Raw genomic sequence first — 16749 nt, 5'->3', positions numbered from 1 at the left:
TTCATGGGTTTTTTAAAAATTGATTGATTGTGGGCATTAAGTCACTATAGTATTTATATTGTATTGCATCAATAAGTTGAAAAGAACATTACAGTTTTTAAATCAAATGTCAATAATTAAAATATGCCTGGGGTCAAACACCTAGGATCAAACCCTTTGACATTCACTGATCAAGTAGAGGAAGAACTGGCTACGGGGATTAAGAAACAATCAGAGAATTAAGAGTACAATTGGGAGTGCACAGCCATAGGAGTGCCAAGAAGAAGGTATTTCTTGAGAATGAGAGAGCTGTTGAGAGGACAATTTTCTTTTAAAGACCTGTCTTCTTTTCTCTCCCTAATGTTTGTCAAAGACATTGTTGATGCTGAGGAAGACCGTAAGAAGAAAGCAACAAAAGAGCAAATACTAGAGGGCACTGCAGGGCCATAATTCAAGCTCTAATCATTGATCAGGCCGAGAACAGAGACAGAGGCTGACCGCTCCGACCGGCTGGTAAATGAGGGTCACCTGAGCTGGTGAAGTGTGACCCATCATCTGGATTTCACAGCTCACACTGTAGAGACTCCGGTGTATCATCCTCTACCTTCATTCCCTTAGCTTCCAATTCTGTTTTTTCTTGTATTTCTCTATCTCCATATGTCTCAAAGTCAGTATTGTCTGAAGTAGGACCAGTTGCTATCTGTACTGATCCATGTCCACATTTGGATACCTCGGAGTCTAAGGGCTACCCCATGACTTTCTTGGGTCTGGCTGTTGGCCCTGGTCTAGTTAGGTACACAAGACAGTAACACTGGAGCGTGATGTTGAAGGAACAATTTGTGGCTGGTTTCTGAAGTGGACAGTTGGGCAGTTAGAATTGTGTAGTTGCTCTGTATGCCCTATGAACCCTTGTGTTGGAATTAAGCTACTAGAGTTGCCAGAGTTAGCAAATAAAATGAAAGAATCCCCAGTTAATTTTGACTTTCATGTAAAAAAAAATAATACTAAATGCAGTATTTGGGACATACTTATATGTACTAACAGGGCCACTTGAGTTCCAGGCATATAGTCCACAATCTAAGCAGCAGGATAAAGGAAAGGCGGCAAAGGGCCTGTCCATTCCTGTTAAGGGTACTTTCCTGGAGTAATAACTTATACTTGGCCTACTGGTTAGAATTCAGTCACATGGTCACATCTAACTACAAGGAAGGCTGGGAAATCTGTGTTTATAATGGACAGCTGCATTCTTAGCTAAAAATTGAGAGCTATTCCTGAGGAGAAAGTAGATATGGAGGGCCAATGAGTCATCTCCATCAGAGAAGTGATGTGGATCAAGGCATGCGTATGAGGTAAAATAAATTGAACTGGATTTAATATAATGATGCAAAAGAGGAACAAAAGATGTCTTCAGATTTTATTTCAACCAGGTCAGTTTACAGAATGAAGGCTCCTTTGAACAGAAATGAAAAACATATTCAGAAAGTATTAAGTGTATACTATAATCTTCTAAGTAAGGTACTATGCAGATACCATAGGGATACGCGACACAGTTGTTAACCAAATCTTCCTCGTTCCACTTCCAGGGGACAGTGTATTTAACTGCAGGGGTTTGCTGTTATCCTATATAATAAAAGGGTAATATGCAAATTGACCCTAACACTAGGGTCACTATGACACACACTGACCACCAGGGGGCAGACACTCAATGCAGGAGATGCCCCCTGGTGGTCAGTGCACTCCCACAGGGGGAGCTCTGCTCAGCCACAAGCCAGGCTGATGGCTGCCAGCAGAGTGGTTGTGGTGGGAGCCTCTCCCGCCTCCTCAGCAGCACTAAGGATTTCTGACTGCAGCTTAGGCCTGCTCCCTGCTGGCAAGTGGACATCCCCCGAGGGCTCCCGGGCTGCCAGAGGGATGTCTGACTGCCAACTTAGGCCCGATTGCCCCAGGGGAGTAGGCCTAAGCCAGCAGGTAGACATCCCCTGAGGGGTCCCAGACTGCGAGAGGGCACAGGCCAGGTTGAGGGACCCCCCCACCCACCCGAGTGCACAAATTTTTGTGCACCAGGTCTCTAGGTGCTTAATAAACAAAATGTTTAGTACTTAGTAAATGATCCAAAAATTGATCAATGCTTGATATTTTTACCTGTATTTTCAAACAAGTGATCAAATGGAAAATAAAGTTATGGAAGTTGAGGCTTCGTGTGAAAATCAGCAAGAGGGACTTGCTGCCGCGGTTACAGAAATGCACAGCATGCACAACATCCTGCAAATGAGCTCTGCTGGCCAAGCAGTGATGGGAACCAATTTGCTCACTGCACTTTATCATATTTCCTGGAAAACTGAATCTACAGCAGGAGGAAGGAGAGGCTGTAGAAGGACCCTGGACTAAGTCAGAGATGAAGATACTTATAAACATTCGGGTTCCAGTGCTGGCTCAGCCCTTCACAGCTTTAAGGCCAAGAACAGCAACACAGCAGTAATTCCGTTCTGGAGCACAGACTAAGTAAGAGCCAGGCAGAGGCAAAGTCCTTCCAACTATGTTCTTTGAGGATATGGGATGAGGGAGTTGGGGATAGAGAGTGGGTGCAGACATGGTTGTCTAAGAGACGGTTCCCACCTGCTACAGCAGGAAAGACAGACTGAAGTAAACTCAGATATAGTGGGACAATTTGATGGGGTGAAAAGTAGAGACAGTGTTAAAAGTATGGAGGAGAAAGAGATCAATTACCAGAGTAGAGTTAGCGGTCATTTCTAGAAGGAAAGGGGATTTGAGCTGGGCCTTGAGAGGTAGCTAGAATTTTAGTATTCAGAGAAGAGAGGAAAAATTTCCAGGCAGGATGAATATAGTAAGTCGTGAAAGGGCTGATTGTGAGGGACATATTGGCTCAGGCTTTAGTGTATATGGAACTGTACTAGCCATGGGAGTTGTACCCTAAAGAGAAATTGTGGAGTGCTTCTCATTGCAGGGTGAAGATTTATGACTTTATCACAAAGGCAGCCATTGAGCATTTTGAACGGTCAAAACAGAATAGGTCTCTGTTATAGGAAGGTGGCAAGGGAGAGGAGGGCTGGAAAGGTCAAAGGTATGGAGGACATTTCTGAAGTGGTAATAGTTTCGAGAACCCTTGAAATAAAATGTTGCACAAAGGAAAAACAAAACAAAACACATGGCTGTCTAGAATAGCCTTGGTTAGAATGGTTATTATTTTTTTTTTATTTATCAACTCACCGGGGTAAGTCACTTAACCTAAGTCTCGTTATATGTTCTCTAAAACGACGCTAAAAATTACATCACCAGTGTGGAGTGGAGAGTGAATAAACATGTGTGAAACGGCAGGGAAAGTTTCTCCCTTATTTTAAAAGCGTCTCCCTTATTCTTTCTGAGTACAACCTGTGGGGTTTGCACCACTTCTGTTCTGGCCCTTAGGATTGTTCTGCAGTAAGCTGGTCGCTTCTGTCTTCTTTCTTCCTGGACTGTGTGCATCCTCGGGGCTTCTATGTCTTATTCCTGGTCCCCATATTCCCGGTCTCCGAGCACACAGTAGGCTCTCAAGGTAAACAAATAGGATGTGCAGGGTGACCAGGCAGGCGCGGGCCACGCACTCTGCAGGTCTCTGCCTGCCGGGCTCCGGGGTCACCCTAAGTGGGGCCAGAGCGCCGCGGGCGCAGTCCCACCCTCTTCAGGGGCAGGTAGGGTCCCTCCCGAGGGGTGCGGGCTATGGGACTGGGAACCCACGCCACACTCACTCCCAACTCGGAACCCTCCCGCCACCCCCCTCCCCTCTCCCCCCTCCCCCTCCGGGCCTTACGAGGCTGGCTCACGGGAAATCCCTACCCCTTCCCCCTCGCTGGCTCCTCTTCCCGCCCCGTTTTCCAGGAGCCGGGCTGGGAGCAGGGCGGCGCGCGTGGGTGGGGGTTGCGCCGGGGGAGGGGAGTCGGGAACTTTAGGACCCAGGCTCCGGGGGCCCCGCCGTGACATTCCGGGCAGCGCCGAGGGCGGACAGCCGCTCGGGCCGGAGCGAGGGCGCGCAGCCCAGAAACCACGCGGGCTGCAGAGCCGCCGCCGCGCCGCGCCGCTCGGAGAGACGGAGCAGCTCACCCAGCGCGGCCGCGCGCACCGGACGGCGGAGGACGTGACGGCCGGCATGGGCCGCTTCCCGCTGGAGCCCTGGCTGCAGCCGCTCCTCAGCCCCGCGGGCCTGGCCCTGGCCGCGGCCCTGCTGCTCCTGGTCCTGTGCCTGCGCGGCCGGCGCACCAGGTAGGCGGCCCCGCGACCTCCCCGCGCGGCCCCGCGGCCCGGGCCACGCATGCGCCCTGGGCCCCGGGGGCTGCGCGCCACTCCGGTGGCCCAGACCGTCCCCTCCACGATCTAGGGAGCAGATAGTCAGCACTTACGGGGGGCGCCGACGTCTTTGGGGATCCTGGGGAATGGCAAAGGCTTTTTAGGACTCTTTCCTACACGTACGCGTCCGTGTGAAAGCGTCGGGACCGATTTGGATTTGCTGTTGGTGCAGGTTGTAGTAAGCGCTGGGCTGTGTTGCACGTTATGCGTCACGCATGGCTCCCAGACACACTCTGGTGCCTTGTCGCAGCCTGTTGAAGCTTTAGGGCCTAGAATTCATAGAGCATTTAGGGAGGGAAATTTTATTCCGTGCAGAGTGGCATGTTTTAGGAAAGTGCGTGGTATGAAGAATAACTCTGGGTGCCTCTCTGTGCCTCAATTTACCTCACTGTACCTCGCCTGGGGAAAAAAATAGTTCCTCCTGGGATTTTTGTGAGTACTAAATGAGTTTACAGTGTAAGTCTTATGCATTTGCTCTATTATTTTTATTAGAACAAAACAAACCCCAGAAGTGTGTCGCTTTATGTGATCTGATATGTGAAAGTAGATCAGAAGTTCAAAATAAAAGCATTCATTTTGAAATCACTCTACTTTCCCTTTTTATCAGGTTATTTTCCTTTTCTACCAGGTTCTTCATAGCTTTTGAAAAACAAGCAGGTATGTTTTACAGGATAGTAATAACTACTCTGTGATTAGATATCATACACACCCACATTCACACACATTATGTGTGTGTATGTGTGTAAGTATAGATACACACACACTTATATGTACCTATACATGCACAACTATATATTGTATATAATAAAAGGCGAATATGCAAATCAACCAAACAGCAGAACAACCTGTCACTATGATGCACACTGACTACCAGGGGGCAGACAGTCAATTCAGGAGCTGCCCCCTGGTGGTCAGTGCACTCCCACAGGGGGAGTCCCGCTCAGTCAAAAGCTGGGCTCACAGCTGGCAAGTAGCGCTAAGGATGTTTGTCTGACAGCCAGTAGGGAGCAGGCCTAAGCTGTCAGTCAGACATCCCCTGAGGGCTCCCAGACTGCAAGAGGACGCAGGCCTGGCTGAGGAACCCCCCCCCACCCCCCGCCCCAGTACACGAATTCATGCACCAGGCCTCTAGTATATGTACCAGTATATATGTGTGTGTGATCTAGGTTACTTCTCAATAGTTTTGGGGAAATAAAGTAATTGTACTATCTTTACATTTCCATCAGTGCTATATGTGAGTTCCAGTTGTTGCACATCCTCACTCATACTTAATGTGGCCATTCTATTGGTTATAAGCACTGTCTTCCTAGATTGTGGACTTCACTATCCTTCCCTGAAAAGTGTTGGGTTTTGTTGTGGTGTGCAGATACATTTCTGGTTATCTTGATAGGGCTACATTCCTTTTGGTGGGTTTTGCCTTTTCCAGTTTCTAGAGGCCACCAGAATTTAAATCTCTTTTTCATATGCTGACACTCCTGCCTCTTTCTTATAAGGACCTGTGTGATTACATTGAACCAATCCATACAATCTAGGATAATCTTTCCATCTCCAGGTCCTTAATATAGTCATATCTGCAAAGTTCTTTTTGCTACATAAGGTAACATATTCAGGGGGCAGCTCCTGAATTGACTGTCTGCCCCCTGGTAGTCAGTGTGCATCATAGTGACAGGTTGTTCTGCTGTTTGGTTGATTTGCATATTGAGGATTCATTGCATATTGAGGATTAAGACTTAGGCATCTTTAAGGGATAGTCTTCCTACTACAGTACGTCCACCAACCTCCAAAGATTTGTTATGTCCATCTTACATGCAAAATATATTCACCCCATCCCAACAGCCACGAAAGTCACGAAGGTCCCAAACAATGACACTGAATATCCAAGTTCACACTGTTTACAAACGTTGCTTTCCACCTAACTTCAGGGCACAACGCAGCTAAGCTTTCTGCAATTATATGACAGGGATTTTTTTTTTCCAGTTTCCAATAACATGCTCCTCATTTCATCTGGGCCCTTATCAGAAGTGCCTTTAATGTTAATATTTCTACTTACAGTCTATTTATGACAAGGTAGGTATTCTTTAAGATGATATATCTGTTCTTTACATACTCATCACTTCCGAGTCCTCAGTTGTTAACATTCATATTTGTACTTACATCTGTTCAAGGCAATCTAGGTTTTTCCTATTGTCCTCAGAATTCTCACAGCATCTGCTCATTGCCGAATTCCCAAGCCACTTCTACATTTTAAGGTATTCCAGGTACCAAAATCTGTATGGGTTTCCTATTGCTGGTGTAACAAATAGCCACAAGTTTAGTGGTGTAAAACAACACAGACTCTCTCACAGTTCTGGAGGTCAGAGTCCTACCGGGCTGATATCAGGGTGTCAGCAGGCCTCAAACCCTTCTGAGGCTGTAAGAGAAAACTCTAGATTTTGAGAACACAACTGAACTTGTGCTAGATGAACAAAGTCTTTAACTAGACAAAGACCTCAAAGATTGAGCCCTGAAGAGGATGGCTCACCAAATGACATTTTCCAGGCTACCTCAGCAGGAGATTCAAAGGGTCCGGGAACTCTGTGACCGCTGACCAGTTTGACTATCTAGTTAAGGAAGATGACCTATCTGAGTCATCTTCCTTAACTAGAAAATGGCAATAACAGCTACCTCACAAAGCAGACGTGAGAAGCGAAGTGCATGAGAAATGTGAAGACATTTTGTAAAGTGTGAAGTCACTTAGGAGACAGTTGGGCTTGGGAGGGGTGGGTGCGGGGTGAAGGGGGTCAATAGGGGAATAAAAAGGAGCATCGGTAATACTTTCAACAATAAAGACAAAAAAAAAGACAGTTGCTTGATCAGGTTTCTTTGGCACTTCCCAGAGACCCTTCTAGTTTCTGGTTTCCTTTCCTCTTTCATCTTGTTCCCCCAACATATATAACTCCACACCCCCAAAATGCTGTAATAGGTAAGAAATAAGATTTAAATGCTGTTAAGATAATTTTAATCAAAGTAAAAATTCATTGATTTTTTTTTTTAATTGTAAGATGTCAGGGTTATGTTGATAACGAGTTGTTTTGAAACGCTGATTTGTTGACATCACTGTATCACATAAATTTGTTATTTTCTCCTTATAATTACTTAAGTACTCTCAGACGTGACCCCTGGTGCTCCAGGTTCCTCACATTGTTACTACGGCCTAGAGCAGTGGTCCGCAAACTCATTAGTCAACAGAGCCAAATATCAACAGTACAACGATTGAAATTTCTTCTGAGAGCCAAGTTTTTTAAACTTAAACTATATAGGAAGGTACATTGTTATTATCTTAATTAGGGTACTCCTAAGGCTTAGGAAGAGCCACACTCAAGGGGCCAAAGAGCCGCATGTGGCTCGCGAGCCGCAGTTTGCCAACCACGGGCCTAGGGAATGAGAAGAGCTAGGTTGCCATCATTACTGGGTCTTTTTCCTTTGGTCCTCTCTTCTCATACCCCCATTAGGAAAAGGATGTGTGCAGCTGAAAGCCAAGTCGTTTCCTACTAAAGGGTATGCTGAATTTAACAGGTGGACTTTTGTGTTTTTACATAGGAGGCGATAGGGAGAGTCTAATCAAGGCACATCTGCGGTTCTTGATTGAAGGGCTAAGCAGTTACTGCATACTTCTCCTTATTAAGCTGCAGAGTTTGGATTGGTCTTGTTACCATTTGAGACAGATTTCAGACTTGCTTCAATGTGTTGTTTTGTAACTTGGAAAAAAAAAAGTTCTCGAACATCCAGAACATTCTTGTTGTGTTGTTCTGGGAACATGGAAGCTCTGAAAAACAAACACTTGGCTGTTTATTTTGTGGGTCATTTAAAATGACCATTTAATGCTTCATGAGATGGTCAGAACTGCTAATATCATCAGCATGGAGGATTGGTCAATACTGTAATCATATTCGGCTGATAAATCCTGGTTTTCCCTTTATAATTATCAAATATTTGCATAAGAGAAATCAATTCAGAATTTGTGCTGGATCAGCCTGAATCTCTTACCTCCATCAGAATAAAATCTTGGAGTGCTTACTTTAGTAATACAGGGCCAATAGTGTATGTAAAGACATTGTTTGCTCAGTGTTTCCCAACAAAACCTTCTTGTAGAAGGCAGTGTAGTGTAAGACAGGCATGGCTAGAAGCCAAAATGGACCTAGATCCAAAATCCAGCTCCCCCCACGATGATGTTGACTTTCGAGAGGAAGATAAGAGATCAAAATTATAAGACAGAAATACTTAATGTAAGCTGAAAGCCTTTTTAAAAGACAGGGTTTATTGCAGACTTGGAGAAACAGGGACCAGAACATAATCTCTACAGTCATATTCATGGTTAATTCTGTAGTTCAGACTCTAAGTGCCAGAAGACCGGTGGCTGTAGAAACAAATGCTGCAAGATGCAGCCTTGAAATACGGTTCACCTAGGAGTTACTAGGTAAGATTTTAATTGGTAAAACACAAACATTTATATTACAGGCTTCTTTATGAATATGAAGAGTTCTTTCTCTCATATTTAATGTATGATGGTTAGCTCTGGGGTCCCTGATGGATGGGAGTTGATATAGCCTGGGGATACTGAGAAAATAAATAAAAGGCAGGATTCATTGGACCCTAAAGGAGCAGGTTCAGGGGTGTGACTCTAACCCACCAGCAGCATGGTTAGGTGGAGAGGGCAGCATGGCCGCCATCCTGGAGTTGATGGCGCTCTATCACAGGTCAAGTTTGGGGGAAGAAGGATGAAAGTTGTTTTGAAAGAATTTACATTGGCTACTGATAAGGTGGGCAGAATAAGGTGAAGTGAGGGCAATTCTAAGACAGGGGCACAATCCAGAAGGAAGATGTGTTTGCTCTTTGGATTGGTTGTGGGCAACAGTCTAGAAAGCTCATGGGAAAGCAAGAAGCAGAGGTTCCTGGGGTGGGTGGCACCTGGCCTTTCTCTTGTAGACAATCTCTGTAGTAACCACCAGGAAGTTAAAGTTTCATCATATACTCAGGACTGTGAGCAGTCTTTTGTTGGTGTTGCCCTGTAGGTGTTAACTGATTAGCTGCTTCTTCTTCCTTCCATCCTCTGGGCTGCTGTAATTTAATTAAGGATATCTCAGAATGTTTTCCTTATCACAATCTACAACCTCCAGGCCCTACTTTATACCAGGCTCAGGTGCTTAGATGTTTTGCATATATAATCTCATTTAATCTTTATTGTGGTTGTTGAGATAGTTATTATTAAGCTGTTTTTCAGAAGAGACTAACACAATAAGAGATTGCCTAATTTACCTCAGGTTGCAGAGTTCTTGGGAGTAGAATAGTTTTTTATTCTAGGTCCATTGTAGCTGTGGTAGAATAAAGCTCCCTTCATCCTGCAGCTGTTCACACCTTAATACCCAAACCTGTGACTTAATACCAAGAAGCTATCTGTAGTATCTGTAGAGGACAGGAGAGGGGGTCAGTCAACCATTACAGGCTTTGGGGAGGGATTAAAGAGTCCAAAAGCCAAACAATGGTCAGCCTCTTGAAGCTGGAAAGACAAGAAAAAAATTTCCTTCTAGAGCCTCCAGAAAGGAACCTAGCCCTGTGAACATTAAGTATTTGATTTTAGCCCAGGGAGACTGATTTTGGACTTCTGGCCTACAGAACCATCCTATCTAATAAAAGAGAAACATGGCAATTGGCGTACGACCGCTACCCTTCCCATTGGCTAATCAGCAAGATATGCAAATTAACTGCCAGCCAACATGGCGGCCGGCAGCCAGGCAGCTTGAAGTGAACATGAGGCTTGTTTGCTTCAGTGATGGAGGACTCCAACGTTACCCGCCTGCCGCTACAGGCCTCTGAGCTGCAACTCTAAGCAACTATGTTACAAATATAGAAGCTAAACAAAACCCCAGAAACCTGCTTTAGTCCGCCGGGCTTCAGCCAGCAGGATCGCAACACTGTTTCAAATACAGAAGGTAAACAAAGGCCAGAAACCTGCTTTCAGCAGCAGAGGCCGAAGAGCTGGAGCCAAGCCTCAAAGCTAAAGCTGGCCCACAATAAAAAAGAAAAAAAAAAAAGAAAAAAAGGAGCAGTTGGGAGCTTCAGTCACCTGCCAGCCTGAAAACAGCCCTCAGCCCCTCACCCAGACTGGCCAGGCACCCCAGTGGGGACCCCCACCCTGATCCAGGACACCCTTCAGGGCAAACCAGCCAGCCCCCACCCGGGCACCAGGCCTCTATCCTATATAGTAAAAGGGTAATATGCCTCCTAGCACCGGGATCAGCGGAGCCGAGAGGCCTCCAGGCACCGGGATCAGTGTGACAGGGGGCAGCGCCCAAACCCCCTGATCGCCCTGCAGCTCTGTGTGTGACAGGGGGCGGGGCCACAACCTCCCTATCCACCCTGCTCTGTATGTGACAGGGGAAGGCACCCCAACCCCCTGATGGGCCCTGCTCTGTGCATGACAGGGTACGGAGACCCAACCCCCTGATGGGCCCTGCTCTGTGCGTGACAGGGGGCAGTGTCCCAACCCCCTGATCGGCCCTGCTCTGTGCGTGACAGGGGGTGGCGCCGCAACCTCCCCATCGACCCTGCCTTGAGTGTGACGGGGGTGGGGGGTGCCCCAACCCCCCATCGGCCCTACCCTGAGCGTGACTGAGGGTGGCATCGCAACCTCCCAATCCGCCCTGCTCTTTGCATGACAGGGGGTGGCGCCCCAACTCCCCAGTCGGCCCTGCTCTGAGCCCGACCAGGGGCTGCACCTAGGGATTGGGCCTGCCCTCTACTACCTGGGAGCGGGCCTAAGCCAGCAGGTCGTTATCTCCTGAGGGGTCCCAGACTGCGAGAGGGCACAGGCCGGACTGAGGGACCCCCCTACCCCCGAGTGCACAAATTTTTGTGCACCGGGCCTCTAGGAAGATAATAAATTTGTATTGGGTAAGCCACACACTTGTGGTAATTTGTTATAGAGGCCATAAAAAGCTAACACAGTGCCTATATCCCCCATTCTCTTTGTATTATACTATACTGCCTCTTGTAAGAAGAGGCGAAGAGTGGGAAAGACCGACTTAGATGACTTTTCTGATTGCCCATGACAAGCAGGATGGAGAGTAAATATTTCTAAATACTCAGTGCCTTCATCACTCTGTCAATATATAATAATTTGAGAGTTTTTGGTCCCAAGCTTCACAGATTATCATGAGCTATGCATCAGTGTCTCTCTTTCTTATCCCTCAATTCATGAGTAAGTTTTGAACGGTTGTGATGTAGCTAATAACTCCATGAATCGTTAGGAAAAGAAGACATAGTCTATAGGTCTTGTGATCCAGATGCGATTTGGTCAGGAAACTTTTTATTTTCCAGTCTTGGTGCATTCCTCCTTCCCACTGTCCATGGCCTGGAGCAAGAGCTGAGGATGACTCTCTGGATTAAAAAATTATTATTATTTTTCAATTACAGTTGACTTTCAAAATTATTTTGCATTTGTTTCAGATGTTCAACCTAGTGGTTAGACCAGTGGTTCTCAACTGTGTGGCCCTTTAAATGCAGTTCCTCATGTTGTGACCCAACCATAAAATTATTTTCGTTACTACTTCATAACTGTAATGTTGCTACTGTTATGAATCGTAATGTAAATATCTGATATGCAGGATGGTCTTGGGCGACACCTACGAAAGGGTCGTTCGACCGCCAAAGGGGTCGCGACCCACAGGGTGAGAACCTCTGGGTTAGACCATCATATACTTTACAAAATGGTCCCTCTCATATTTCCAGAGTCTAAGATTTGAAGAGATCTAGGGAAATGGGATGCTGTACTTCACTGATTTCCCCAAAAATAGTAGAGCAGAAAGAACCATCAGCTAGAGAGGAAAGATTAACAGTTTCTTGTAGGAGAATATTTTTGTACTTTATCCAAAGTAAAACCCCACTGAAATGACTTCAAGTTACTGTTCTGTGAAAGGCAAAGGACAAAATTATAGAAAGTACCTTGCTGAATGAGAGAAGGTGACATCTATTATATCATGCATTTTTATAGCTGCAGTGCTCATTTTTATGGCTTTGGCATTTTTTTCAACACAGGGGTATTTGGGATAGGATCTTTTTTCCTCCTAGGAAAGTAGAAAGCATTAATTAAGTCTGTAATTGGGTAATACAAAAATTAATAGAAATTTTAATAAAGGTGCAACCATAACAGGATTTACATCCTTTGTCATTTCTCTTCATAACTTTATCCTAAATAGTTGGTAGCAATGAAGAGGGGACTTTAGAAGCTTTCCTTTAGTTTTAGCACCTAGCATAATCACTAGACACTGAGTAGGTCCCAGTGAATATTTGTTATAAGAGAGAAGGATGAATGGATGAGTTAACTGCTTGGTGCAGTAATTGTTATCTATTTACAATATGATATTGTAGAGTTGCAGATATCGATAGCAAAATGTTCAAACTTCAAATAAAAAGGATAAATCAGATGTCACCCAAATCAAGTTTTCTGCTGCTTTCATCAAAAAGTAAAGATTTTATAAGCAAGTGCTCACCTATTATGAATATTTAAAATGGAGAACATATTGGTGCAACAATTATTCTTTATTGTAAACCTCATGAAAAACATAGCAGTTGGAGTGCAGTCAATTCCTAAAATTCCTGCTTCTGAAAACTCAGAGTTTAAAAATACATATTGTTAACTTTCGGGTCTAAATACTGGATTTGTATAACTGTGCTTATGATTCCCCTCCCTGGTGTAGGTGGGCGTTGCTGTGTTTAACAGGTGAGCTCCTTTGTGCAAGGGCTCAGCCTGGTTTGGGTTAATCGCATAGAATCACACACATTTTGATCTTTACACATTTCAACAAGTAACGGTAGGATGATTTCTCATAAATATTAAAGAGATCAGGTTTTCTGTTTGAAAATCAAAGTTGCCTTGGTGAAAGCATTGCTTTGTTTTAGAACTATGAACACCCAAACTACTTTATCCCAGGAAGACAAGTGGCTTATTGTTCAGCCATATCCAGTGAGAATTTAGTGTCCTGATATAGTGTTTCAGCGGTGCTGTCTTTTTGGGGCAGGACGTGGAGGGGTTAACATCTTTGGAAGATGGACAGTTACCACTTTAGGTTTAGCTACTCCAACATTCTGGACTCTTTTATATATTTTTGTGTATTGAGTCAATACTAGCATAAAATTGTTTTTGACTTGTTATAATAATGACAGCCAACATTTCTGAGCACTTCTTATGTGCCTACTAGACATAGAGGCAAGTACTTTATATCAATATTACATGGAATTTATTGACTCCTCCTTCATAACAACTTTCCTAATTTTATAGAGATAAAAGGTAAGTCTTATTTAAATAATGTTCTCAAAAATCATAAAACTGGAATATAATGCAGTTAGGGTTCAAATGTAGTGTTTAACTTGAAGTCCAAACATTTAATACTGTTTTTTTTTCTTTTTTTTTCTTTTTTAATTTTCTCAATATAATGTTCTGACATTTGCACTTACTTGTTACTAAAAATAAAAGTCTTAAGATCTAATACAACTTTTAAGCATTTCTGGTAGAAATTGAACCAAGTTATGACTATATGACTATATACATTTGGACTTTAAAAGGATACATTGCCTGAAAAAAGCAGGCACGAATTGTCTGCCATCTCCCTCTGACACTAGGTTGTATGAAAATCATAGTTAATGGACTAAATGTGAGAAAATACCTCTTTTTCTCTATCCCATTTACTGGCTTCTGTGCCCACTCACTTAATGGCTCAGCAGAGGATTTGAGGTTATTGTGTACCCCTTTTATTCAGATACAGTGGAAAATAGCCTCCTTTTTGACATACATATTTAATATATACAATGAGTCTGGAGATAAGTATACGTCAGTGAAACCGTCACCAAAATCTATACCCCAACGATATCTATCACCTGCAAAACTTTCCTCCCATCTTCTTTATTCATGATGATTATGACGATGAATACTTAATATAATATTAACCCTCTTAGCAAATTTTTAAATATGCAATACAGTATTACTATAGGTACTATGCTGTACAGCAGGTATCTGGGATTTGTTTATCTTCTATAACTGAAACGTTGTAGCCTTTGATGAATATCTCTCTGTTTCACTCTCCCCCTAGTTCCTGTTAACCACTATTTTATATTTTTTTCTGAGTTTGATTATTTTAGTTAGATTTTTCATGTAAGTGGTATCATGTAGTATTTAACCTCTTGTGTCTGGCTTAGTTTACTCAGCATATTGTCTTCCAGGTTCATTCATATTGTCACAAATAGTGAGATTTCCTTTTTAAAGTTGAGTAATATTCCATTGAATATACGTAACACTTTTTAAAAATCCATTTCTACATTGATGGACATTTTAGTTGCTTCCACATGTCTTAGCTATTCTGAATAATGCTTTAATGAACAGGAGAATGCAGATAATCTCTTTGAGGTCCTTATTTCAAATTTTTTGGATTTTATGCCCAGAAGTGGAGTTGCTGGATCATATGGTAGTTCTATTTTTAATTTTCTGAGGAACTTCCTTAATGTTTTCCATAATGATTGTGCCAACGTACATTCCCACCAATAGTGCACAAGCATTCCATTTTCTCCACATCCTCACCAACACTTATTTTATTTTTGTATAATGCCCATCCTGACAGATGAGAGGTGATATCTTGTTGTGGTTTTGGTTTGCATTTCCCTGATGATTCGTGACATTGCACAGCTTTTCATATACCTGTTGGCTAATTTATGTCTTTTTTTTTTTGAAAATTGTCTATTCACTTCTTTTGCCCATTTTTTAAATTGGGTTATTTGTTTTTTTTACTGTTGAGTTGTAGGAGTTCCCTATAGATTTGGGGTATTAATGCTTTATCAGCATATGGTTTGTAGATATTTTCTCCCATTTCATAAATTGCCTTTTCATTTTGTTGATAGTTTTCTTTGTTGTGCGGAAGTTTTTTAGTTTGATGTAACCTCATTAGTTTATTTTTGCTTTTGTTGCCTGTACTTTTATCAAATTTAATAAACCATTGTTAGGGAGCTTTTCTTCTATGTTTTTTTCCCCCCAGGGGACTCTGCCTCTTGAAACAAAGATTAGTGAGCAGGCCAAGAGTCACACCATAATCTTTCTGGAAACGTGTACAGTTTGATTTAAAATCACTGTTTTCCAAAGGAAAACCATGTTGAAGCATCCTGGAATCAGAGGGGAAGAATATTGTCACCCTCTAGGAATCCATTAAAGACAGTTTAGTGTGTTTCTCCTTTGAACAATCCTTTCTAAATGTATTATACAAGCTGTCACGGCATTACTGCAGTTCCTATTGCACATAGAAAACCAGCATTAAATATTGTGTGAGAAAGTGTTACAGACGGTTCAAAGATTACTTGATGTAGCAAAGCACGGTGGTTCCTGATATGTCTCTTGAATGCTCTCAGATCTACAGTGAGCTCTTAATCTTGCTTTGGATTTCGAATGACCTTTTTTCATGTGAACAGAGACTCTCAGTACTGTGTGTAGAATGTGTAACTTGGCTCTTATTTCTTCGCAGGCATACATGCAAGTTCTTTCACTGTACATGCAGTGTATGTGTGTGTGAATATGTAAATGTGTAAATATATGTGTGTATATATGTGTATAGATTTCAAACTAGTTCTACCCTTTTTGCTTGTCAGTGTGTTGTACCATATGGTATAGAGCATCATGCCAAAAGATAAAAATACTCCTAGAACATATGAAATCACCCGTCAACTGCAGAAGGGTAAAAACTTTTGGCCATAGCATTTGTGACTGTCCATGGCAGAATACCCCAATTGTAAAAACAGGACATATTTTGAAATCAAAGTGGCTTTTACTTTTTAAGAGAAGGAACCCAAAAGTAACATCCTTGAACATTTTTCTTTTTCTAAAGTAAAGGAATTGATCCAAGTCAGTGTTTTCTTTCTACATGGAAAATCTCCATATTTATACATAAAACTTTCCCATCTTATTTACTCTGCAGAGTTACCATACAGGGAGGCCTTAGAGATGAAGCCTGCTCTACTGCAGGTGGGTGGAGTTTCTTGGTTGTAGATAACATGGCCACTACACAGTTTTTCTAACGATTCTGCGGGTGGGCTATCAACCAAAAAAAGAAAGGTATAGAAAATCAAATCCCACAGCATTCCTAGGGACCACGGGATAAAGTCACAATGACAGTGTGACTCAGGGCTGTTTATTCCCCAAGAATAAAGGTCTTCAGGTGGTCTACAATATGCCTTATCGGTGCTACTCAGATTTTACTCATTGTTGGTTTCAAGTACACCTGTGGTCATTTGTGTCACATTGAATATTGTTTTAAACTAACTAAGTCTACCAAATTCGGGGGAGCAGGGTTCAGTAGTTAATTTTCTAACTAAGGACTGAGTATTTTTTACTCGAGAGAGAAATCCTATATAATA

The 16749-nt window shown here is 43.1% G+C and overlaps 1 protein-coding gene across 1 annotated transcript in view; it reads left to right on the top strand.

Moving 5' to 3' along the window:
• The first annotated feature begins 3907 nt into the window (after positions 1 to 3907).
• CYP7B1 (cytochrome P450 family 7 subfamily B member 1) overlaps positions 3908 to 16749 on the top strand; it is a 152623-nt gene continuing 139781 nt past the window's right edge. Inside the window, exon 1 of the mRNA XM_081111402.1 lies at positions 3908 to 4236. Coding sequence (XP_080967528.1) covers positions 4124 to 4236 — 113 coding nt within the window. The 5' untranslated portion in view covers positions 3908 to 4123. The remainder of the gene's footprint in view (positions 4237 to 16749) is intronic.

This window comes from Myotis nattereri (genome assembly GCF_964212035.1).
Source record: "Myotis nattereri genome assembly, chromosome: 17".
In the NCBI taxonomy this organism is placed as follows: domain Eukaryota; kingdom Metazoa; phylum Chordata; class Mammalia; order Chiroptera; family Vespertilionidae; genus Myotis; species Myotis nattereri.
Note: the sequence above shows the minus strand (reverse complement) of the source record. Positions and strands in the feature narration are given on the sequence as shown.